The 24,968-nt window shown below is 38.1% G+C and overlaps 1 protein-coding gene across 1 annotated transcript in view; it reads right to left on the bottom strand.

Moving 5' to 3' along the window:
* Positions 1 to 6,011: 6,011 nt before the first annotated feature.
* Positions 6,012 to 24,968, bottom strand: part of rcc1l (RCC1 like) — a 36,714-nt gene continuing 17,757 nt past the window's right edge. Inside the window, exons 3-12 of the mRNA XM_038290756.1 lie at positions 23,109 to 23,238; positions 20,292 to 20,420; positions 19,738 to 19,804; positions 15,731 to 15,782; positions 15,483 to 15,567; positions 13,752 to 13,933; positions 11,769 to 11,856; positions 11,512 to 11,685; positions 9,477 to 9,562; positions 6,012 to 6,474 (exon numbers count right to left, since the gene is read on the bottom strand). Coding sequence (XP_038146684.1) covers positions 6,397 to 6,474; positions 9,477 to 9,562; positions 11,512 to 11,685; positions 11,769 to 11,856; positions 13,752 to 13,933; positions 15,483 to 15,567; positions 15,731 to 15,782; positions 19,738 to 19,804; positions 20,292 to 20,420; positions 23,109 to 23,238 — 1,071 coding nt within the window. The 3' untranslated portion in view covers positions 6,012 to 6,396. The remainder of the gene's footprint in view (positions 6,475 to 9,476; positions 9,563 to 11,511; positions 11,686 to 11,768; positions 11,857 to 13,751; positions 13,934 to 15,482; positions 15,568 to 15,730; positions 15,783 to 19,737; positions 19,805 to 20,291; positions 20,421 to 23,108; positions 23,239 to 24,968) is intronic.

The following is a 24,968-nucleotide window of genomic DNA, read 5'->3' as shown; positions in this document are numbered from 1 at the left end:
TCTTGTATGTTTAGTTTCTTTTGCACCCTGTTTTGAGTTTTTGAGCTCAATAAATCACCAACACCGGTAACCCGACTGAGACTGGATTCTTGGAGGCCAAAGAACCCCGTCACAGTGACCCAAATCATCACTGTTACTGTTATTATATAGTAAATTAAATCATTACTGTTAAATTGTATGTATTGTCCAATTGTTTATTTGAATTCTTATTCCGGGTTAGTTGGAGACATACACTAGGCTATATCAGCCCCACCAAAAATATTTTTCACCAGCCGCCACTGCTAGACGTCTTTCCATCATGTCATCAATTCTTCCATACCACCATCTGTCTGTCTGTCCATCTGTCCCTCAGTTCCGCCTGATTCCTAATCTGTTCTGATCTCTTAAGGATCCCATCATATCAACACCAAACTATATAATTCCTGGGGGGCATTTTTAGATCATTCTTGGGGGTGCTGAAACACCCTTAAATTGAATCATAGCACCCCTAAAATACGGGTTGTTTTACATATATTGTATGTGCTTTTTAAATTGAACAAAGTAAAAAAAAAAAAAAAAATACTTAATATAGAATAGTCTAAAAACTATACAGTGCTTTGCTAAAATATATATATATATATATATGTATAAAGTATATATATATATATATATATATATATATATATATATATATATATATATATATATATATATATATATATATATATAAAGAATACATACAGTGGGGCAAAAAAGTATTTAGTCAGCCACCAATAGTGCAAGTTCTCCCACTCAAAAAGATGAGAGAGGCCGGTAATTTTCATCATAGATATACCTCAACTATGAGAGACAAAATGAGAAAAAAAAATCCAGAAAGTCACATTGTCTGATTTTTAAAGAATTTATTTGCAAAATATGGTGGTAAATAAGTATTTGGTCAATAACAAAAGTTCATCTCAATACTTTGTTATATACCCTTTGTTGGCAATGTCAGAGATCAAACGTTTTCTGTAAGTCTTCACAAGGTTTTCACACACTGTTGCTGGTATTTTGGCCCATTCCTCCATGCAGATCTCCTCTAGAGTAGTGATTTTCTGTGGCTGTCGCTGGGCAACACGGACTTTCAACTCCCTCCAAAGATTTTCTATGGGGTTGAGATCTGGAGACTGGCTAGGCCACTCCAGGACCTTGAAATGCTTCTTACGAAGCCACTCCTTCGTTACCCGGGCGGTGTGTTTGGGATCATTGTCATGCTGAAAGACCCAGCCACGTTTCATCTTCAATGCCCTTGCTGATGGAAGGAGGTTTTCACTCAAAATTTGACGATACATGGCCCCATTCATTCTTTCCTTCACACGGATCAGTCGTCCTGGTCCCTTAGCAGAAAAACAGCCCCAAAGCATGATGTTTCCACCCCCATGCTTCACTGTAGGTATGGTGTTCTTTGGATGCAACTCAGCATTCTCTCTGTGAGAGGTCTGTGAGAGCCAGGAATCTTGCTTGTTTGTAACTGACCAAATACTTATTTTCCACCATATTTTGCAAATAAATTCTTTAAAAATCAGACAATGTGAATTTCTGGATTTTTTTTTTCTCTTTTTATCTCTCATAGTTGAGGTATATCTATGATGAAAATTACCGGCCTCTCTCATCTTTTAAAGTGGGAGAACTTGCACTATTGGTGGCTGACTAAATACTTTTTTGCCCTACTGTACTTTCCCATTAAAGATGGAAAAAATGTAGCTGCAGGTGAAAAAGTAAAAATTAGATGAAAATGGTGCCATTAATTTTCAATTGTTGATCAATAGAAATATTAATAATAAACAAACAGGTAAACCAGTACGATGGAGCTCCTAAACTAAAATGTTGAGGGAATCACTGCAATCAGGGGTTTTCTTAAATATTCAGTCAGATTTCTGCTCCTGTTGACGGTTTGTTGGTCAAATGTTCATGAGCAAGGTGCTTTAATGTGTCACAATTCAAAATCAATATTTTAATCTATCAAATCATCATTTGTATGTTTCTTATTAGAATTACTGTTTTGAATTTATCCTTTTCTTTATGGTGTGTAGTGTCTAAACTTTCAGGCTGTATATATTCACCTTGTTAAATAGAATCCATTTTAGGATTGCCTTTCCAAAGAAGGAGAGTGGTGGCCTATTGGTTAGAGCATAGAGCTTGGAACCCTGAGGTTCTGAGTTCAAACCGCACTCCCACTGACTGCCACTCTGTGTCTCTGAGCAAGACACTAAAGCTCACACTGCTTCTCAGGTGCCACACAATGGCAGCCCACGGCTCCCCAGGGGGATGGGTTAAAGGAAGAGGGGGAATGGTGTCAGGTCAGGGAAAAGATACGTTTCCGTACAGCTCGTTCCAAAAACACAAAAGTCTCAAACCCCGTTTCCATGAAGATAAAGCGCAGATATTTCCCTGCGGTTTAGCCTCTCGTTTACACAGAAACCCTGTTTTTATCACAGAAAACGATTATTTCTAAAACCTCCGACCAAAGTGGAGATATCTGATAACGCCGGGTACGTGCTGCCGTGTCAACAGGGATAAACAGCATTTTAATTTCTTAAAAGTTACATTATTCACCAGAAACTCCTTAATGTCATGTGATCACCTGATGTTTTCTGGCATATCGAAAGCGTATTTATGCAGGCTGATGTAAAGACGTTTTTTGAAAACAATGTTATGTGCACAATGTTTTTATTGAAAACTGAGAGGGGAAATAGTGTCTCTATATATCAGCTATGTGTAAATGTGGCCACAGATACGATGTGTTGGTGAATGATTGTCAGTTTCAAAAATTCAGAAAACGGTTAAATGTATCTTGCCTCCCTGGGGGCTCAGTGCCCCTAAACTTCTGATCCTAGAATCGCTCCTGCTGGCGGTTTATCCAGGACTATTTCTTTATTTTGAACGTTAAGAATTCCCTTTAAGACTTTTAATCCTACTGAGACTTTTTTTTTTAACAGTGTCCTGTCTGGCAATGTAACTATAAGAATAATTGTCTTGATGCCAAAAAGAGCCCAACAGATTTTACTTTCACAAGTGGAGCAGCACGGCTATCGCCATAGTGTTCCACTTGATTTATGCATATAAATTGCTTTATTATAATTATACAGGGAGATTGACAGATTATATGGACACTGCAATGTAAATAGGACAGGAAAGGAAAAACAGAAAAAAGGAGAAAAGATGAAAGAAAGAGGAGATAACGATAAAACATCTTCAGTCTGCTTCATCACCTGCAAAGAGATGGAAAAAGAACAGCACAACCAATGGATATAGAATAAGAGATACAAGTACCTGGAACCAAGCACCTGTGGTTGTTTGTGAAAGTGCACCTGTGCATGTAGAAGCAAAATGTCTTCATTTGATTGTTTTTTTGATTTTTTTTTTTTTTTTTTGCAAAGAGAGAATCTTCACCTGCAACCAAAAGAAGATAACCGACAAACTGGCAAATAGGAAGGAAGATGAAGCGGGTTTTAAAGTTTTTCAGAGTGCTGTTAGTGACTGTTCAGATCTCCCTGTTATTTATTTATCCTGCAGACAGGATTGAACCCGTTAGAGATCGACTTCCAGCCATGAGGACCTTTGTAGACGAACCACAGGAGAGGGAAGGTGATCACGATTGTAAAAACACGAACGCACCATGTTGGCTCCTCTCAGCAGATAGCAGCAGCAACCTGGCCGCTCTCTGCTTTGTTTGTTCTGGTCAGATAAAACAGACAGCTGATACCTGCACCCCCCCCTTCTGCTGCAGGAGCTCAACAGGAACCAGAAGGCAGAAAAGCATGAAGCTGATGCACTGTTTGTATTTCCCTCTCCTCATACTGAGCCAGATTCAAAACATTCAGAACGTAGAGCTGGTGTTCTGCTCCAGTTTCTCCTTTACAGTTAAATACAACCAGGGGCGGTTCTAGTCAGGGGCCAACGGGGGCCAGTCATCATGTCCTGGCCCCTGTACTGAAGATTTAACGCTCAAAGAAATTCTAATGATGATCTGTGCTGGAACAGACACAATTTCATAGTTTTTTCTGTACAAATTCAGTTTTACTAAATATTTAAAAACAAAAAGGCGATAGCTTCAGTGGTATTGAGGTAGGATCCCAATTTTCATCCGCTAAATGTTTTTTTTCCAAAACAAATAAAAAACAAAATTCTAATTTTTACGGCTGAATTTATCGTTTTTTTCTTGAATTCTGATTTAAATTTTTATAGAAAACGATCATTTTAACTTAATTTAAGTCAAAAATATGTAAAATTCCTAAATTATGAACGTATATATGGACCTAATAAGACAAATAATTTTAATTAAACCTAATTGAGTAGAAATTTCACTTCATACAGCTCTGTTAATATATTTGAATCCTTTGCCCTGTTTTTATTTCATGCTTTTCTGGCCCCCTCGTGGCCCCCTGGTACATTTGGTCTAGAACCGCCACTGGATACAGCAGTTACTGTCGTCTCTGGTAGAGAGGAGTCAAAAAGGCTAGAAATAAAATCTAAAACTGAACACTTAGGAAAATCTGAGCACATTTATTCACATAGAGCAACATTTCACAAACAGACGTTTAGCTGCAATATCTAACCTGACTTTTTAAATAGAATACCAAATATTGTTGTTTTAGCTTTTAAAATAAGGAAAAACATTAAAGATAAAGCATGGATTTTCTTCGATAGGTAATTATATGATGTAAAAAATATATAATTTCCAAGCTAATTAAAATAAGCTCTAAAACATGTGTTTTGTTCTTTTAATGTCATTCTGTCTTATAAATCCAAATATTCTCTATAATCACCACTAACCTAATAATGGTATTTGTTATTATATTTCATTAGATCATTTTATTTTTCACCATTAGTAAGATCCATCACTACTCCTTGAACCCCAGTGGGCCTCAGCAGATGGCCGCTCACACTGAGCCTGGTTCTGCTGGAGGTTTCTTCCTGTTCAAAGGGAGTTTTTCCTCTCCACTGTCGCTACAAGCATGCTTAGTGTGAGGGATTGCTGAAGAGTCAATGAGTCGATGCAATCAGCTGGTTTTCCTTAGATAGAAAACTTTGAATCAATCTGACTGGATGATCTGGTTGAACTGGAAAGTGACCTGATGTGAATTGGAGCTATAGAAATAAACTGAATTGGTTAATAAGGCATATATTCTTTTTCACTCCTCTAAATAAAATGTACTCTATCAAACTGCCTTCATCAGCTCAGGTAATTAGTCAACTGAGGCCCCTGGGTAACTTTTGGAGTTCGTCTTCCAGCTTTACACATTTAGCAAATAAAATTTCTGCCCTTTCCTTTTTAAAATTTTTATTTTTTTACCTCAGCCAGATGAGTGTGATATTGTGTCTGTAAGCATTTGTTTTCAGATCTGGAGTTCTACTGGGCCATTCTAACACAGGATAAGCTTTTATCTAAAGTTTTTCATTGTCTCTCAGACAAATATTGCAAATAAAACGACAAAAGTTTTTGCAGAAATGTCTCACTTAAGTTTTTATTTTTTCCTGTTACACAAATAAAGAGTTGGTCTTCTGTCAGTTTTCCTCTTAACAGACATTTTCAGAAACGTTATATATATATATATATATATATAATTTATTTTGAGGATAGAAGTGCTCTCTATGGTAAAGTTGTAAAGTAGTGCTCTGTAGTGTAAACCTAAAGGTTAATAAGTTGTGTCCAGCAGGCATGGAGTCTAAAATAGCTCAACGCTACTTCTAAGAAAAAAGTCTTTTTCATTTCAGATTTTTATGAAAAAAATAAATTAGCTAAGGTTTTTTTTTTAACCTTGACTCATCAGATGCGTTCATATTTTCTGTTAATCTGCTTTTCAAATTCTTCAGATTTTCAGAAAAATCTTTTAATATCACTTGATCTTTTTGCTTAACTGAACCTTTGCACTAAATCAGCTTAAGATAAATAACTCAGCTGCCGACTGAGGAGGTTCTCACACTTTGACCAACTTAGAGGAGGAAAATCTGGCCTATGTATTAAATAAACCGCATTAACAACATCAGAATGTATTAAATATAGTTTATTTACATATATCAAACAAATATTTTCCAGTAGGGTTATTGGCAGATCGTATAAACAGACACATTTTCATGCAGCGATAAGCTTTCATTGCTCTTGGTGCGAATCTCTGCTGCAGAAGAACCGCCTCCTGAAGCAGCAGAGAACCAGAATCCGACGCTTCAGAACCAACCAGGAATCGTTAGGCTCTGCAGGATCTTTCCTTACCTGCATCATCTTCTCATGCGTTATAAATATTCCCTTTAAACAGCGGATGTAAACGTGTCTGTTTAGCGTGATGGGAGGCAGAAACCGTCCAGCTTCCTTCAGGTTTGGTTTGAGGTCCGTCTTCAGAAGGAGGACCAGAGAAATCAGCTTCAGTCCCAAACGTCTCACAGGAGAGACTTCACCAGCGCCACCATGTGGTCCACACCGCACGCTACATCCACCACCTGACCTGGAACGGTCACCTTATGGGGAGAGGAGGAGAAAAATCAGCACAATCTGTTTGTTTTCTCTCAGCTTCACGGCACATCAGTGATGGAGGGACTCTGAACCTCGCAGAGTTTCCATAGAGAGCTTAACACCCTCAAATCTTGTTTAAATGCTAATGTATATCTGTGCAGGTAAATTGAAAATCTCTCCGGGGGGGAACACGCAGGCGACGGTACTGATTCATCCAGACAATCTTTTAAGCGGTGAAACATAAAGTGGGCCGGCAGCTGCTTGGCTTTTTAGAAAAACAGTGAAAATATAATCAACCTGTATAAGACTCTCTACCTTCACCTGCTGGAGATGCTTTTTATTCTTTGATCCTCCTGTTTCTCTCTCCACCGGATCACTTTCATCATTCAAGCTGCTCAATATTCCGTCACAGTGAGGAACCAGAACTGCACTTCGTTCTAACAAAGCAAAACCAACCCTCTTCCGTCGGGTCAGACATCAGTAAATCAGAAAAACTGGAGTTTTTAAACATCCAAACATTTGATCTCTACGACTCCTTAATCAACAAAGAGCAGGTCCTCACAAAGACGGTAAAACACTTGAATGAAATCCATTCAACTGTGGCTTTATCAGACTCTAAGGTTTATCTTTTAAACATGTCTTTGACCCAAAGCGTCTTTGCAAACTGTAATCTATTTTTTTTTTATGTTTATCTAGATCAAGGGTAACCAATTAAAAATCAGCGGGTCCAAATAAAGAAAATCATCAAACAGTAAAGGCCCGGAAACATTTTAAATTATACTTTAAACAGAATTTAACAATGAAATACGAGGTGTTTATGCATCCACATATGTTGAAATTTTACATACAAAAATATAAAAAAAGAATAGAACATTTTTCTATTTTAAAATCTAAATTTTTTTTTTAAGTAGAGAACAACAATCGTTGAATTTGGTTTATAGACGATTTCCTGATTCCCATATTTTCTAAAACACCTGAACTGATCGTTTGTTATTTTTCTTTCTTTTTATTGTCTTAATGTTCGCAGTGGGCTTTAGGCTATGGAGGATAAAAAGTTCCAAAAATAAAATAAATAAAGCATTAAATAAATAATTAAATGTGTCAATAATTAATTAAATGTGAAATTAAATAAATAAATGTGTCATTCATTAATTAAAACCACGTCACTAATATAAAGTGCCACAATTAAATAAATACAGCAGTTAGGGGGCGGGGTTAACGCGAATCGAGCCTCTGTAATCGACTTGCTTCGCCTTAATGTGCAGGGTGACCAATCAGGTGTTAGATAACCGCCCCCTAACTTTGATGGGTGAGTTTGACAGATTCTTTTAATGGTTTCACTGCACTGCGACACAGGACCATGAAATATTTAAATGCACACTGAAATAATTATATATATATTTTTAATAAAATGAAGACGTATTTTATTAAATTAATGACACATTTATATATTTAATTCCTAATTTATTTAATGAATTACACATTTAATTAATTTTTTATCGCTGTATTTATTTATTTAATTGTGGAACTTTATATTAGTGACGTGGTTTTAATTATTGAATGACACATTTATTTATTTAATTTCACATTTAATTCATTATTGACACATTTAATTATTTATTTAATGCTGTATTTGTTTATTTAATTTTGGCACTTTTTATCCTCCATATTAGGCTGCCCTGCAAGGCTTTAAACCTGGGTTTAACCGGAGACTAAGCCATTCTCAAGCACATATCAAGGTGCTCATTCTAAGCCTGGATCCAGATTTATTGTTGATTCTGTTCATGGTGGAGAATCCTGCTTCACAGCAGCAGGTTGAGCCAAACATCCTCTAAATGTGCAGGGTCATCTTTGAGCACGCCATTTCACTTTTCCTTCACCAGTTCACCACAGTTCTTCCAGCAGTCCACACTTTCTCTGCTCTCTTTTTCTCATGGTCTTCTCCTTCTTTCCCATCGCCCGGCTTGCCACAGGTTTGCCTGCAGTGTCTAAAAGTAGCAGCAGCAGCAACCCAGACTGACAGCTCATTGGCTCATTTGGATCACGTGCAGCCTGGAGCCGGACGCTCCCCAGGGCTTTACCGTATTAACAGGAGAAGAGGCGCAAGTGAAATTAGACAATGCCGTCAGAAAACATGCAGAAATTTATAAATGTTTTCAATTAGCCAGCAGGTGGGTCTAGATCCGGACCGATTCAAACAGATGATCGAGGCAACTTTAGGAAGCTGGAAGGCTTTATTTTTCTTTTTTCTTTTCTTCGATATCTTGTCTCGTTTCTTAATGATGTCACATTAAGAAGCAGAGTGTTTGATCCTAAGGTGATCCTCCATTAAACACAAAGCTGTGATGTTGTTAAACCCAGGCTCTGCCATCTTTTGCTACTACTACATAAACCCAATGTGACAACAGTAACCAGTGGTTTACTCAGATTTTGATCATTGTATTGTTTAATCTAACCAAACTATATTTAAACAACTAGTTTCCTTTTTTTCCCCAACCAATCTATTCTCAGAATCTACCCAAACTTTATCCAACTGACCGGAACTGTCCTAAAAATCCCCACATCTTGACTGAATACTGAGGCTCTTTAAATGGAGTTCGGGGCGAGCTGACCCACTTCCCTAAGAGGTCACATGGTATGGCGGGGTAGTGAGGATTCAGATGTCATCTATTTTGGCTCCTCCCCCAAATGAAGCAAGCCTCGCGGAAACACCCCCTCCATTACTCCACACATGCCTCAAAGCCTCGGCTCATCCCATTACATCACTGCTGTTCAGGACCTAAATCTACAGCGTCGAGCTTCTTTTTTTGTTTTAAATTTTCGGCACTAGTGGCCCGTTTTATTTATTTATTTATTTTTTTACGGCCTCCTCTTCTTCAAACACTTCGTCTAATGAAGATGAAGATTTGAAAAGACGTTCAGTTCCAACAAAGATCAAGTCAAAATGGAGAATGTTGTAAAGAAAGCAAACCCCATCAGAAGAAAATATATAGTTCGTTGTTCTTACTCTCCAGGGGAAGAATTGGTCGTCTCTCTTTCCGATGCCCAGGCAGCCTCTGACGTTCTTCCCCCAGACGAACAGCTCCCCTCCATCTGAAAACCAAGCAGCAACATCAGGGAGGATGAACGGCTGAAGCTAAACGCTGGGATGCATCACCGCTAAGCCTGCTCTTTAGTCTGCTACTCATCCTCGCTCCACCGCACTGAAGCTGGAACTGTTCTGGAAAATAATCCATATCAAGAAATTTAACTTATGAATTAAAACTTAAATTAGCTCACATAAAACATTGATACTTAATTGCATTGATCAGAGATCAGGAAAGGGAAAACTACATTTTTGTTTGTATGTTTTACAAGTACAACAATATAGAGACCATTTTTCTTAACCACTCTTCAAACATGAGAACTTGCTGGTCTTTAATAGGTTTATACAGGAATGAGAAACTCTAATTTATTGATTTTTAATGCTCTTAGAAATAATTTTAATGCAATCAACAAGAACCCATGAATCGATGACGGAGTATGTGTATGTATGTACATACGTACATTAGAGACTGACATTTTCTTGGGATGGGAGTCAGTATTAGTAACGATCACGTGATTGGGACGGTACAGAATTAAACATTAACGGGAGCACACCAATAGTAACTAAAAAAAACTAGGATTGATGCCAACAAATAAAATAAAATAGAAAGAAAAAAAATCCAATACTGGCGCCGCCATTTTGTAGTTTTTTTCCTTGAAGCCTACACTATAATGCGAGTCAAAAAAAAACTACACGACCCAAAAACCAACAGTGCTTCCGCTCTGAGTTTTTCTGCTTTGTGTGTGTGTATATATATATATATATATATATATATATATATATATATATATATATATATATATATATATATATTAGGGCTGCAACTAACGATTATTTAAAAAATCGATGAATCGGACAAAAAATATTTTTTATATTAACCTCTTTATTCCAAAATAAACATTTTAGACAGAACAAACAAGCACACAAGTACAGGTTGCTCATTAACTGTACTGGTGCAATATGAAAAATAAATGTTTGTGTTAAAACTACACAAACTTACATGAGAAATGTAGCTGTACATCCACAAAATATAGGCTACTTTGTTTCATAAAGCGCAATAAGAGACAGGCATTTCTGTTTTTAAAGCCCCTAAGGGGTTCAAACAATAGGCCCCCCCATTTCAACAAATTAGTTTTTTTAGACTAGAAGAGTTCTGCCTTTTAAGACAGGAAAGTACAGCAGTTAAAGTTGCTGCTTGAGAAAATACTGAACCATAGAGATAAAAATAGCCCTGTGATTCAAATTATAAATTGTATTTGGAATAAAAATGAGAGAACTAGGGGTGCTAAAAAACACATCCTCCAAAGACAGATATTTACATGGGAATGTGGCATATAATTAATTGACATATTACTGATCTTGCTGGATTTTATTCTGCTTTACTTCCATAAATTGCAGGATCTTCTTTACTTTATCTTTGCCAGAAGATTTAAACGCCTTGCCCTCATAATTTGCAAGTTAATTTATTTATAAAGAAAATATAAACGCTGCTTAAGCTAATTCAAATGAAATTAAAAGTAAAATAAGTAGCCAACCTTATCACTGTCTGTAACCTACTAACACGGTAAGGAACGCATCAGATGAGCTACCTGAGAAACTAACGTTACGTTTCCCCACTTTGAAACCAAACAAACATGGCCGCTCACCCTGCTGATGAGCTCTCTTCACTGCCATCGAAGGTTCCAGCGTGTTTCCTTTTCAGGTGCTGCATCATAACAGTGGTGCTTCCGTGCCATGTTCATTTGTTTTTACAAAAGTTGCATGTTACGACTTTTTTCACTTTACAAAGCGCAGGCTATTTTTATTATTGTGATCAATTTGCGCCGTCAATCCCGGCGCATGCGCGCCTCATTTGCAGTCTGGACGCTGAGGGTAAACATCCTGCGGCTCTGACTGCAGCGATATATATATATAATATATATATATATTCCTGAGGATGATGGGAGCTGAGTCTCACCTGTCACTGCTGCAAAATGGCTGAGGCCGCACCGGATCTGGACCACCGCTACAGACGGGCTGAACTCGGAGCGTCCAAACAGACTGGAGGGAATCATCTCTGGGGAAGAAGACTCTGATAGCTTCGGACCTTTTCCCAGAATGCCGTAGCCCCAAACAAACACCTGTCCCTTCTCTGAAAGAGTTCAAAGGTTTCAGAAACGTTGAAGCAGAATATTTCCATCATAGGAAACAGAAAGGATCGATTAGTGGACTGACCGTTGAGAACAGCCACCTGGGTCCCTCCACACGCTGCCTGAACCACCTTTCCACAGCCTTTCAGAGGGAGACGACGCGGAGAATTTATCTGAACAGAGACACGGAGAAAGGAAACAGCTTTACTTCCCTCTCCATAAGTTTCCACATGTCTGCATTTATTACTTTACTTTATAAACAAAATATGGACCAGGTTTAACACAGCCTAGATTCTAAAGCCTGTCACACCTTGACGATTTAGCCATCAAATGATGTTTATGCATCATACTCTGGTTGTTTTAAATATCATCACTACTATCATAAATACTATCACTGCCGTTATAGGCGTACATGCAAAAATTAATTACTTTCAGCTTGAATTCAGCAGTGTATGAATTTCTTTTGGGTGGCGTATTTCTATTCAGTCGTCGCTGCTGTAACGCTTATTTGTTTTGTTGTGTCAAGTTGTGACGTTTTTTCTTTCAGTGGTATTAATAGAATACAGGTTGTTTCGTGCAAAGCTAAATATTTTAGATTAGATTAGATTCAACTTTATTGTCATTACACAGGTTCAGGTACAAGGCAACGAAATGCAGTTTAGGTCTAACCAGAAGTGCAATAGTAGCAAGTGCAGGATAAATAATGGTTCCATAAATACAGAACATGGTTTCTACTGAATGAGTATAGAGATGAATACTATTATAAATAATGAATATAATATATAGATCACTAGCGTTATGAACTAAATTTACAGCTGGATATGTACCGAATATAATATACAGATAATATATATATATATAAAAAAAAAAAAGGTTTATACAGTTATATATAGCGTTTTATTGTTATATATAGCTCCCTCTCTTGGTGATGTGGCACCAGAGTCCATAAGTCGCATGGCCAGCCAAACCATGAAAAAAAGTGTGACTTATAGTCAGAAAAATACGGTACACGGCCAAAATTTAAAAAATACATAGAAAGTTGAGCGTATGGCAGCGTTTTAGGAGATTCTGGGAAGTCGGGCAGACGCTGGATAAATCGGCAAGGTGCAACAGGGGCCTGAGACTGCAAGCTGGTTTATTCCCGTTCTTCCTGTTTTATTGCAACTCTACCTGAAGTCCATGTGATTCTTTTGAATTTCCCTATAGTTATGAATAAAGTGTTGCTGCAGTTAATCTAGGAAGGGTTTAAAGGTCATTAGAAGCCCATCACTCTACAGAGAGAAAATAAAAATTGTCCACAAGTGGAAAATGTTTAACACAGCTGTCAACCTCCCCCAAAATCACCTTAAGCTTCATGCATTCATCCATTCTCTGCAGGCCTTAGAGCAGGAATGCATGCATGGATGCATGTTTGCTTGTAATGCACACAAGCAGCTTTGAAGAAAACCGAACAACAAAACTTTGGCTGATTTCTCACCTGTAGCCTCAAACAGCTGAAGTTGGTAGTAATACTGATATAATGAGGGAATTATAGAATTAAAAAGTTGGTAAATAAATACTGACAATCATTACAACATATTCAAATACAGATATATTACTAATCTGTTGCCGGCTAACGTTACATTAAATGGAGGCATTAAAATGCAAATTTGTAAATAAAGTAAAAAGTAAATATAAACATATTTATTTTTCATTGAAATATGTCTGAAAAAACCTGCAAAAACCTCCAAAGTGCACGGAAATAAATATTAATCAATGTTGAGTTGAATTTTTTTCTTCAAATATTCTTCATGGTCGAACTTCTGAAGAACTTTGTTTTTTTAATGCAAAATGTCGAACATTTATTTCTCTATAAACCAACTTTTAATAAGCGTTTTTTTTATTTGTGAAATAAAATTTTAAAGCTTTTAAACCTTATCTACGTTCCCACATAGAAACAACACAACACAAATGTTGGGAAATTGAATCCATGATCAAACCTCATTTATTTAAAGAAGGTACGAAAAACAACGAAAAATGTCAGACATTGAGGTTTAAAACATCAAACCAGGATCAGCGTCTTCCTCACCTGCGTGGACTCGCTGACCGAGGCCAGCTGTCGGTACTCTGAGTTCCCCCAGCCAAACAGTTGGCCGTCTCTAGACACCGCCAGGCTGCAGTCCCCGTATGAGCTAATCTGCTGCACCTCCACGCCGGCGAGATCGCCGCCCACTTCCACCGGACAGGAGCTGATGTTGTGATGACCCAAACCTGGAAAGAAAAGACATGATAAAACAGACTGTACGGATATTTAAAACCCAAACTCTTGCAGAAATGTTCCTATCCTGGATCATACAGTCACATTAACCATGAAGAGGAACTTTTTAAAGTTAAAATTCTGATAAATAAGGCATTTATTCTTATTCACTCCTCATTCATGCCTTTATCTCCTCACAGTTAGACTTTTGAAACTGTCTTTTTACTTGTTTAAACAATAAGGAGCTTCACCGTCTCCAACTTTGCTGCAAGGCTTTTAACTCATATAACAAAGGAGAACATTTTACACCAGTATTAGCAGCTCTGCACTGGTTACCAATCCAGAATAGAATCCAATTTAAAATCCTTTAATTATTGTTAGAGCCCTGCATGGTCAAGTTTCTCCCTACATCTCTGGGCTGATAGAGCTCCATGTTCCGTCCCACTGTCTGAAGTCAAAGGGCCAATCATTGTTAGTGGTTCCACCCTCGTTTAAAACCAGAGGGGATCGTCAGAAGCTCAGAGGCTGTGCAATGCTTTGCCTCCTTCTTTACGCTGAATGATTGCTGTTGATTCTTTTAAAAATGCTGGTGAAGATTCTCCATCATCAAGGTCATAGCCATTCCAAAAAAAGAAAATTAAAAACAATCCTCTGGACTTTGTTTCCAAGTTTGAAGACGTTTCTCTTCCCTTCTCTTCCCATCAAAGAAGCTTTTTCAACCCACCTGCTGGCTAATCCGGACCCAACCAGGTTTAAAACATTTATAAATTACTGCATGTTTTCTGACGGCACTGTCTAATTTTACTTGCGCCTCTTCTCCTGTTAATACGGTAAAGCCCTGGGGAGCGTCCGGCTCCAGGCTGCACGTGATCCAAATGAGCCAATGAGCTGTCAGTCTGGGTTGCTGCTGCTGCTACTTTTAGACCCAGCAGGCAAACCTGTGGCAAGCAGGGCGATGGGAAAGAAGGAGAAGACCATGAGAAAAAGAGAGCAGAGAAAGTGTGGACTGCTGGAAGAACTGCGGTGAACTGGTGAAAGAAAAGTGAAATGGTGCTCAAAGATGACCCTGCACATTTAGAGGATGTTTGGCTCAACCTGCTGCTGTGAAGCAGGATTCTCCACCATGAACAGAATCAACAATAAATCTGGATCCAGGCTCAAAATGAGCTCCTTGATATGTGCTTGAGAATGGCTTAGTCTCCGGTTAAACCCAGGTTTAAAGCCTTGCAGGGCAGCCTAAAGCCCACTGCCATCATTAAGACAGAAAAAAGACAGAAAATAACGGTCAGTTTAGGCGTTTTATAAGGAAATTGTCTATAAACCAAACTGAACGATTGTTGTTCTCTACTTCAAAAAACACTTTAAATTTTAAAATGGATTTTTGTTTTTATTTATAAATATAATTTTTTTATTTAAAGTTAATGTATAACATGGATGCATTAAAACCTGCATTTTATTTCAGCGTTAAATTCTGTTTAAAGTAACAGATGACTGGTTGTTTATTTTCTTTATTCGGACCCCGCTTATTTTTACTTGGTTACCTCTGGTTTAGAGGACACTGACCTGTCTGACCGTCGGCTCCCCATCCACAGGAAAACACTTTCCCCGTGTCTGTAAGGAACAAGCTGTGGTCCTGCCCACACGCCACCTGGACAGTAAAACCAAAAATAAGGAGCAGTTTCTGCTTCACAAAGGCGGAAATAAAAAATCTATCCCGGAATATGACTCAACTAAATGAAAAACATCAACTGATGCGATATTTTAAGCCCCAAACCAACATTTCCTTAAGAAGCATCAGCATCACTGCTCACCTGGACCATCCTGCTGCTGAAGCCTTCAATCTTATGAATGATGTGGCTGCCACTGAGGAGACAGGAGAAACATACAGGTGCTGGTCATAAAATTAGAATATCATGAAAAAATAGATTGATTTCAGTAATTCCATTTAAAAAGTGAAACTTGTATATTATATTCATACATTACATACAAACTCATATATTTCAGATGTTTATTTTGTTTAATTTTGATGATTACAAATGACAACAAATGAAAATCTCAAATTCATCATATCAGAAAATTAGAATATTACTGAAGACCAATAAAAACAAAGGATTTATAGAAATGTTGGCCAACTGAAAAGTATGAACATGAAAAGTATGAGCATGTACAGCACTCAGTATTTAGTTAGGCCTCCTTTGGCCTGTATTACTGCAGCAATGCGGCGTGGCATGGAGTCGATCAGTCTGTGGCACTGCTCAGGTGTTATGATAGCCCAGGTTGCTCTAATAGTGGCTTTTAGCTCTTCTGAATTGTTGGGTCTGGTGTATTGCATCTTCTTCTTCACAATACCCCATAGATTTTCTATGGGGTTAAGGTCAGGAGAGTTTGCTGGCCAATTAAGAACAGGGATACCATGGTCCTTCAACCAGGTACTGGTAGCTTTGGCACTGTGTGCAGGTGCCAAGTCCTGTTGGAAAATGAAATCTGCATCTCCAAAAAGTTGGTCAGCTGCAGGAAGCATGAAGTGCTCTAAAACTTCCTGGTATGTGGCTGCGTTGACCCTGGACCTCAGAAAACACAATGGACCAACACCAGCAGATGACATGGCACCCCAAACCATCACTGACTGTGGAAACTTTACACTGGACTTCAAGCAACATGGATGAAGTGCCTCTCTTCTTTTCCTCCAGACTCTGGGACCTTGATTTCCAAAGGAAATGCAAAATTTACTTTCATCAGAGAACATGACTTTGGACCACTCACCAGCAGTCCAGTCCTGTTTCTCTTTAGCCCAGGCAAGACGCTTCTGACGCTGTCTGTGGTTCAAGAGTGGCTTGACACAAGGAATGCGACAGCAGAAACCCATGTCTTTCATACGTCTGTGTGTGGTGGTTCTTGAAGCACTCACTCCAGCTGCAGTCCACTCTTTGTGAATCTCCCCCACATTTTTGAATGGGTTTTGTTTCACAATCCTCTCCAGGGTGCGGTTATCTCTCTTGCTTGTACACTTTTTTCGACCACATCTTTTCCTTCCCTTCGCCTCTCTATTAATGTGCTTGGACACTGAGCTCTGTGAACAGCCAGCCTCTTTAGCGATGACCTTTTGTGTCTTGCCCTCCTTGTGCAAGGTGTCGATGGTCGTCTTTTGGACAACTGTCAAGTCAGCAGTCTTCCCCATGATTGTGTAGCCTATAGAACTAGACTGAAAGACCATTTAAAGGCTTTTGCAGGTGGTTTGAGTTAATTAGCTGATTAGAGTGTGGCACCAGGGGCCATCAATTTTGAACCTTTTCACAATATTCTAATTTTCTGATATGATGAATTTGAGATTTTCATTTGTTGTCATTTGTAATCATCAAAATTAAACAAAATAAACATCTGAAATATATGAGTTTGTATGTAATCTATGAATATAATATACAAGTTTCACTTTTTAAATGGAATTACTGAAATCAATCTACTTTTTCATGATATTCTAATTATATGACCAGCACCTGTAGATTGAGGGAAAACAGCGCCATCAGGAGGTCACCACAATTATTACAGGGCTTCTCTCCACATCAGATTCATCTGAAGACAGATGGATTACAAAAAGCCTCTGAGGCCATGGAGATTTTATAGAGTTGCCTCTTCTTTTTATGTTTATCTAAATATCTTTAAAGAAAACAGTGTAGATAACAAATGGTAACAAAAAAAAAAACAGATACAAAGAAACAAGGGTTGGTTTAAAGGAAAAAATCGGTCACATTCAGAATACAAATAAATAATAAGTGTTTTTAATGGAGAGTAATTTTCATGTGAATGTGCTTTACTGGAGGCATCCATGTTTGTCAAAGAACACTACTGCCACCAGTGCCGCAAAAACTGGGTATGCAGCGCATGCAACGCATAGGGGCGCTGCACTCGAGGGGGCGTCAAAAAACCCCTCTAATAAATACATTTTTCTAGTTGTCATTTTCTATATTTAACAGCATAAAACGATCAATAACAGAAAGACAGCACTGATTATGCGCCCCCTTCACCTCCCCTCCTGTCGCTCTCCCTTCCCACACAGGTGGCTTGCGCACGCGCCCCAAAGAGGCGCACTCAGGCGTGTTTTTTTTTTGTTTTTTTATCTTCGACAACCAGTCGTAGTGCACACTTAACAGCAAGATGGTGCGCCAGAAAAAAAAAAAAATTATCCGGGGCGCAAAACAGAAAAAGAAAAAGGGAGAAGGATAAAGTTGTTGGCGGGATGAAAAAAAGCCTTTCAATGTGGTTGAAAGACAGCAGGTAAGTTCTGTCAGTGAATCGACAGCAGGACAGGAAGGTTGTAAATATTCAGGTTAGATAAAGCTAGCCTGATACGGAGTCGCCCCATATTTGGCTGTTAAATGTTGCGTCCCCTATTGAAGCAATAAGGAACGCGACTTGTTCTGTATTTCTAGGAATATCTGATACATACGCCTGTAACACACACATATCCACACACTAAGTGTGAGAATGACCGAAATAAAACTTGTGAAATATTAACACAGGAAAGCTAAAATGTCTTGGCCAGTTCCCAGCTATGGGAACTGGCCAAGACTGGGAACTATGGCTGCAGAGTAGAGTGCTGAGGCAAGGCTTTATTCAGAAGATCCACCTCTGGAAATCTTCAATAATTGTTGTTGATTGCAGATGTGTCTAGTAGTTCCCATTGATTTAGCTTGTAAAGCGGGGAGAATGGCGCTAGGCTTACCGCACCGTGACGTCACTGCTGGAAGATGGCAGGAGGGAAGGTTTCTATATTTGGGCAAAAATGGCCGCTCCCAGACTCAGTGATCGCGATGAAAATTACTTTTAATTTTTTACTCATTATCACTAAATTCGGATTAGTTTTAGGTATAAATAATTATCGATTGTTAATTTCCTACTGACCGGACTTTTCCTTTAAGACATCTTAAAGTATTGAAGATTACAAATATTAATGACTAAGAAACCATTAACATTTTGAATTTTTTTAAAGGAATCCCTCAGACGGCAACCAAAAAAGGAATAGGCTGAAGCCCCAAGGCTTATTCTTGCCTATCCTCTGCCATCATTAGAATAATTCACAATAAAACATAAAATGCATAATTACAAAACCCATAATAACTTACCGGTAAACTGAAAAATCAAACTTTTAGATTTTAAAGTCTTCTTGAAAACTAATATAAAGTTAGACTTTATTTCATGGTTTAGTCATTTCCATAATTGACACACATCTGAACTTGAGATCAGCTCTGGCTTTGTAAGTTTCAAACATCAGTTAAGTTATAAATCCCCTGCCTTAGCTTAAACATTTTTGAAATGCAAACAGGGATTGACTTATTTACCACTCGTAACATAGTTTCTAATGTTTTTAAATATAGAATTTCTAGAAATGTTCTTGTAGAATCACGGTGGCCACCTCCATTTATTATTCTAAGTCTTTTCTGCTGTTTAATTATCGGATCTAAATTAGTTTTATATACATTTCCCCAAATCTTATCATAAACCACCCCTTGCATTCCTCACAACAAAGTATACGATCTCCAAGTGTACTTCTAGCAGCATCATCAGACAGGCTAAATAAATAAAAATATTATTAGAAAACTGCATCTACGCAGATTATTTATCTCTGGCAATAATATTAATTTAAAGATCCTTCTCATTAGCACTGCTGCCATGCAGCAAGTTTAGGAAGCAAGGAAATAAAATCCTTTAAATTACATCAAAATGGACAGTTCTTTCTGAGATTCTTTAGAAATAATCCAGTCGTCTGCATGGTAAAGGTGCTTTCTCTGTCGAAAACATATTTTTAGGAGCAACCACCAACCTGTAGACCTCCTCATCAATGATGCTCCTCCCACACTGGCCGTACGCGTTGTTCCCCATGCTGAACACTGGAGACAGACAGCAGAAAACAGAAAGGAGTCAGAAAGCAACAGGATCATTTAGAAAAACGGCCAAATGTATGGTTTATTTGCTTCTGCAGCAGCTTCGGCTTTGGTTACTAGTTTTTGTAGGAGGAAACTGGGAGATTAGATAGAGGAAAATTGATGGATTATTGGTTTGAATCTACATGAAAGTGGAGTTAGCTACAGAGGTGAAAAGAATAAGTTTAGTCTGTTTTGAGTGTAGGATTTCCTTTCCAATTTAAAAAATGCAATTAACCAATTAACCATCTGGTTGACCAGGCAGTTAAAGATTTAAAGTAGTAGGGAAGCAGCTGTTCTGACCGTTTATGAGTGAATAAAGTGAATGTGATTGGTCAATTATCAAGGGGGCGGGACTGTTGTGGTGGAAGGTTTGTAAGCAAGTTTTTGAGACAGACGGTAATATGAAAGGAAAGCACGACCAGAGGGCTTTCTCCTCTATTGTTCCTCTTACCTCCTTCCTGGTCGGTGAGGACCAGGGAATGGGCCCGACCACAGGACACCTGGACCACCCTGGTCTGCTGAGGCTGGATTAGAGGCAGGGCAACCGGGGATGGCTCCAAAACATAGTCATAGCTTTTATCTGGAAGGAGGGAACAGTAGAGAATGCATCCCTTCAGAAATTCAATATCCTGAACGTAGCTTAAATGTAGTGCAAAAGCTTTAAACCAACTTATTTTTTTGGTAAAACCAGAATAAGCCATTATCTATAAATAAACCTGGTATATATTTATATATTTAGGTACTGCTGGAGTTATTTTATTTTATCTTATCCTGTATTAACCTTGTTTACTCTTTATGTTATCTTTAGTCTCTTGTGAAAGTATTCCACTGCAGGTGCCAGGAACTGAATGTTTTTCACGTAGAAAAAAACGGGATGCACGATATTGGGATTTTGGCCGATATTTTAAAACTCATGTAGCCGATACCGATGTTAAAGCTGGACAAAAATAAGTAGTCATTGAAAATAGCAGTTTTGTTATCCATTTCTGACACTTTGAAAAATAATATACTCAAATATATTTTCATATGCTGATATCAAATTGATTTTTAAAAACGCGGTATCGATCTATTTTACTTTCAAAATCTCGTGAAATTTCATCGTTCTGTTACAAACTCTCGTGATATTTTGCAAATTCTTGTGAGATTTTGTTAGTAAAATAGATCGATACCGCGTCAATATATCAACATATAAAAATATGGCAACATTTTGTGAATTTTCGGGGGATTTCGTAGCATAACGATGACATATAGCAATATTTCATTAGTAACAGAGATTGATATGGTGTTTTTAAATGGCATATAAAGATATTGGGATATTTCAATGTATCAATATTTTTTCCCTCGTCTTTAGAAGTTTTTAAGTCTGTAAAAAAGAAGTTTTTGAGGAAGAAGAAGAAGTAGTATTTTTTTTTTTTTTTTTTAGACTTTAGAAACTCAGAAGCTGATCAAATATCGGGTTAAATATCGGTGGGGTGGCCGATGTCCGATATTCAGTTTTAAGGCCGATACCGATACGGAGCCGATTATATTGTGCATCCCTGATGCATTTCCTTTAAGAGTTCCAGCGTGATCTATTGTAACCAGGGACTCCCTTTTTCCAATAAAGAGCAAATAAGACAGCAGAGGTGCTTCAGAGCGGTGGGAGACTGGAACTGATGCCATGTCTGCTGCTCTCCCCGCGGGTAAAAAGAATCTATTGTCTCTTGTCCTTCTTCCCAGGTTATTTGAGAAGTATTTGGGTGTTTAAACCTAAAGAGCTGGTCATCCTCCCTCAGCAGCTTGTTGGAGATATTTTTGATTTATGCCCAATATTGAAGCGTGGTCTGAGCTATGTTATTCCACGCCACAACACAAGAGGGACAATCAGGAACTAGCTGTGGGTCTAGATACGGCCGAGGCGGTGAGGAAGTGGGGGCGAGTTTGTGCGACAATGGAGGGACATGAGGGCCAAAAAGAGCGGAGATCCAGAAGGAAAAAGGGTCCCAGTGTTTTCGCGCTCCTCGCTCTTCTAGCTGCTCCATCTTCACCAGTCGTTTTCCACAATGGCAGTCACACAAACAAAACAAGCCGGTAAGGAACCAAACAGGAAATACGCATAATGTAGAGCGGATGTAGATCTGACCAATCAGAGGCCTCCTGTCTGGGATCACCTACAATTTTGGAGAGGTGCAGCAGAGTGTCTGTGGAAGACGGAGGCATATTTGCATTCACTGTGACAGAAACGCAGACGACCTGGTTTCTGATCATAAATCAACCTTACCAGTACTCTGAGTGTTAGGTAACCGGAGACGCAGCCTGAAGGTAAAGGTCTGAATGCTTTGAGTCCATGATGTGGAGCAGGCATCCCCAAAGTCGATCCTCGAGGGCCGCTGTCCTGCAGGTTTTAGAGGTTTCTCTGCTTTAGCAGAGCTGATTCTTATGATTGCAGTTCAACAATAGCCTGTTACTCAACTATCGATGTGAATCAGCTGTGCTGGAGCAGAGAAACCTCTAAAACCTGAAGAACAGCAGCTCTCCAGGAATATGCCAGATGTGGGGGGTTGGCAGAGATGCTAGCTGACATTTTCCTGACCCTAGACCTGTACAGGTCCTGGAGGCTGGTAGGTCAGCCCTATTGGTTCTCTCTGTAAACATGATTGTTTGCTGCAGTTTAGATCCGTCCTTCTTTGCCTGTTGTAGGAAAACTAATGAAAATACATTGGAAATCAGCTGATTCTGCTGCTTTAAGGAACAGACAGAGCTGATGACTAACATGGCCTGATATGAGAGGGTAACCTTCAGTAGTAGAAGGAGAGAAGATCTCTTCAGTCAGGTTTGGGGGGGTAGTTTTGAATTATAAAGAAGACATGACAGGATAAATGTGATACTTTACCAATTTGATTTGCTCAGAGGTCAAGGTTTCATATATGGTATAACATAGGACCTTGGTTAGTCTTTGGTTCGGTTTAGTTTTTCTTTTCTTTGTTATTGTTGTTGTTCATTGTGTTTTGTTATTTCCTTGATATACTCAAAAGGGTCTGAAACTGATTTATATCTATAATCTTCTTTATTTCATTGATTTTTATGTTTATCTGTCTGCCAAAAAGACTAATTAAAAATAAATAGAAAAAACAGAAGAACATATGCATGTTGCCACAACTTGATGTTCATTCAGGTCGTCTGATTGGAAAAAGTCCAAACATATTTTCTCACTCTACATCAGGTGTTTCTGTTATAACGATGTATCTAAGGGGAGAAGAAGGCAGCAGCAGTCCTGGTCTGATCTTACTGCGGCTGTGTTGGGTGCGCTGGAAGCCAAGCTGGGAGTCCTTGTTCAGACCCATGCCCCAAAGTTTGGTCACATCTTTGGTTGAAGATGCCATGAGAGTGAAGCCGTAACCGCAGGCAGCAGATGAAATCTGAAAGAGGAGAGCAGAGGTTGTCTGTAGGGACATCTGGATATGATACCGATATGCGAAATGAGTACAGTAGCTAAAAGCAAATATGGGAATACATCTGATGCCTTCGTCCTAAATATATGATATGAGAAAACTAATAGAAAGAGTCCACATCAAGCCGCTGCTGTTCAATTTAATTCAATTTAGCAACCAGAGTCCACTTTGACCTCCTGCCCAGTTTGATGCTGCAGCTAAAAGATTTCCTGATTGGTCAAACCGATGCTAAAGTAGAACTTCACATGATGCTCCACATTCCTCATTTTAGGGAAGAAAGGGCTTCTTGGAAGAGTTGTCAAATTACAACTTTATTCTCTTAATTTTAAGACGTTATCTTAATTTTAAGACATTATTCTCGTAATGTTACGACTTTATTCTTATAATTTTACGACTTTATTCTCGTAATTTTAAGACGTTATTCTCTTAATGTTACGACTTTATTCTCGCAATGTTACGAATTTATTCTCGTAATTTTACGACTTTACTCTCGTAATTTTAAGACGTTATTCTCGTAATGTTACGACTTTATTCTTGTAATTTTACAACTTTATTCTCATAATTTTAAGACGTTATTCTCTTAATGTTACGACTTTATTCTCGCAATGTTATGACTTTATTCTCGTAATTTTACGACTTTATTCTCGTAATTTTAAGACGTTATTCTCGTAATGTTAGGACTTTATTCTCGCAATGTTACGACTTTATTCTCGTAATTTTACAACATTATTCTCGTAATTTTAAGACGTTATTCTCGTAATGTTACGACTTTATTCTCGCAATGTTACGACTTTATTCTCGTAATTTTACGACTTTATTCTCGTAATTTTAAGACGTTATTCTCGTAATGTTACGACTTTATTCTCGCAATGTTACGACTTTATTCTCGTAATTTTACAACATTATTCTCGTAATTTTAAGACGTTATTCTCGTAATGTTATGACTTTATTTTCGTAATGTTACGACTTTATTCTCATAATTTTTCCACTTTATTCTCAGAATTTTACGACTTTATTCCCGTAATTTTACGTTATTCTCGTAATTTTAAAACATTATTATCTTAATTTTAAAACGTTATCTTAATTTTAAGACGTTATCCTCGTAATTTAACCACTTTATTCTCGTATTTTTACGACTTTATTCTCGTAAGTTTACGTTATTCTCGTAATTTTCAGAAGTTATCTTAATTTTCAGACGTTATTCTCGTAATTTTAAGATTTTATTCTCGTAATTTTATGACGTCATTCTCAGCATTTTACAACTTTATTCTCAGAATTTTACGACTTTATTCTCAGAATTTTACGACTTGATTTTCCTAGTATACTTTAGACTGCTGTCCAGGGGAGGCGTATTGCATTCAATTCAATTCTGTTTATTTCTATAGCACCAATTCACAACACACATCATCTCAAGATTGATTGAAAGTTTTCTATCTAGGGAAAACCAGTTGATTGCATCAACTAATTGACTCTTCAGCAATCCCTCACACTAAGCATGCTTGTAGCGACAGTGGAGAGGAAAAGCTCCCTTTAAACAGTAAGAAACCTCCAGCAGAACCAGGCTCAGTGTGAGCGGCCATCTGCTGAGGCCAACTGGGGTTCAAGGAGACAGAAGCAGACATAGAAAAAGCAGCTATAAAAGGCGGCCTCGTCCAGAAAACACACAGCCAGGCAGACGAGCTCCGAGCACATTTATA

The sequence above is a fragment of the Cyprinodon tularosa genome, unplaced genomic scaffold, assembly GCF_016077235.1.
Source record: "Cyprinodon tularosa strain WSP-4 unplaced genomic scaffold, ASM1607723v1 ctg288, whole genome shotgun sequence".
Lineage (NCBI taxonomy): Eukaryota > Metazoa > Chordata > Actinopteri > Cyprinodontiformes > Cyprinodontidae > Cyprinodon > Cyprinodon tularosa.
The sequence above is the reverse complement of the archived record's forward strand: the minus strand, read 5'-3'. Positions and strand labels throughout refer to the sequence as shown.